The 1508-nt window shown below is 61.1% G+C and overlaps 1 protein-coding gene across 1 annotated transcript; it reads left to right on the forward strand.

Annotated features, from left to right (window-relative positions):
* Positions 1 to 6: 6 nt before the first annotated feature.
* Positions 7 to 977, forward strand: LOC130587577 (DNA excision repair protein ERCC-1-like; the record flags this gene model as incomplete). The annotated part of the gene is made up of 5 exons (XM_057388557.1): positions 7 to 83; positions 162 to 261; positions 347 to 418; positions 748 to 816; positions 895 to 977. Coding segments are annotated over 5 exons (372 nt in total), but the record flags the coding sequence as incomplete, so codon positions are not given.
* Between the last annotated feature and the right edge of the window lie 531 nt (positions 978 to 1508).

A 1508-nucleotide genomic window follows, 5' to 3' on the forward strand; every position in this document is an offset into this window, starting at 1 on the left:
CCACAGAGGGACCCCCACCAGGCTCTCAAGGACCTGGCCAAGGTTTGCCTCCTGACCGACTGCACCCTCCTGCTGGCCTGGAGGTAGCACCTGTCCCTGCTGTCCCCTGGTGTCCCCAAGTGTCCCCAAGTGTCCCMAACGCTGTCCCCTGTGTCCCCCAGCCCTGAGGAGGCCGCCAGGTACCTGGAGACCTTCAAATCGTACGAGCAGAAGCCGCCGGACCTGCTCAAGGAGCGCGTGGAGCACGATTTCCTGTCCCGGGTCAGTGGTCTCAGCGCTCCCACAAGTGTCCCCTTCCCCCCAGGGCTGTCCCCTGACCCCCCCTGCCCTTTGTCACCCCCCCCAGGTGACAGACTGCCTGACCAGTGTCAAATCTGTCAACAAAACCGACACCCTGAGCCTGCTCAGCACCTTCGGGGTGAGTGACACTCAGGGATGGGCCACCCTTGGGGACAGGCCACCCTCATTACCCATTTTCCCCATTTCTCCCTCTTTTTTCTTTATTTTTCCTTTTTTTTTTCCTTATTTTTTTCCCCAATTTTCTCCTATTTATCGTTTTCAATTTCCCCCCATTTTTCCCATTTCCCGCCCCATATTTTCACCCTCTTTCCCCTATTTCCCACCATTTCTCGCTCCCCTTTTCTCCCCATTTTTTCGGTTTCCCCCATTAGTCCCCGTTTCGCTTGGGGCCGTGTCCCCTTCCCCCGGGCCCCCCCAGCCTGTCACCCCCGTGTCCCCTCCCCGCAGTCGCTGGCAGCCGTGGTGGCCGCGTCCCGTGAGGATCTGTCCCTTTGTCCCGGCGTGGGACCCCAAAAGGTGAGTGCCCGACTGCCCCTGGGGACATTGGGGACAGAGGCCACCCCCATGTCCTCCTGTCCCTCTGTCCCCACCCAGGCCAAGCGACTCTTTGATGTCCTGCACGAGCCTTTCCTCAAGACGCCCCGATGAGCAAAAACCTCAAAAAAAAAAAACCCAAATTCCCTTTTTTTAATAATAAATGATGTTTCTCAGTGACAAAAGTGACACTGGTGACATTGGGGGTCACTCCTGCTCCTGCTCTTTGTGCTTCTTCTTCTTCTTTTTCTTCTTTTTGGCCACCTCAGGCTCCTCTGGGGCCACCTCGGGCTCCTCCGTGGCCACCTCCGTGTCCTGGGGGGGTCCCGGTCCCTCGCCGGGCTCTGTCCCCTCCGATGTCCCCGTGTCCCCTGATGTCTCCGGTGTCACCTTCGCCTTCTTCTTCCTCCTCCTCTTGGCCGGGGGTGTCCCCGGGGGGGTCGCGAAGCTCCGGGTGATGGTCAGGGACCCCCGCAGGGGGGGGGCACAGCCCAGGGACCCCTCCGAGGGGACAGGGGACAGCAGCAGGGGACAGTTGTCMCCTCCCCCCGGGCCCCCCCGCAGGACGTAGAGCTCGGGGTCSTTGTCACCACCGTCGTTGTCATTGTCACCGGTGCGGGGGGGGCGGAGCCGCTCGAGGCCGTTCAGGGGCACCGGGCAGCCCTCGAGGCTGG

Source organism: Malurus melanocephalus, unplaced genomic scaffold (genome assembly GCF_030028575.1).
Source record: "Malurus melanocephalus ecotype Western Australia unplaced genomic scaffold, MMel_1.1 scaffold_2100, whole genome shotgun sequence".
NCBI lineage: Eukaryota > Metazoa > Chordata > Aves > Passeriformes > Maluridae > Malurus > Malurus melanocephalus.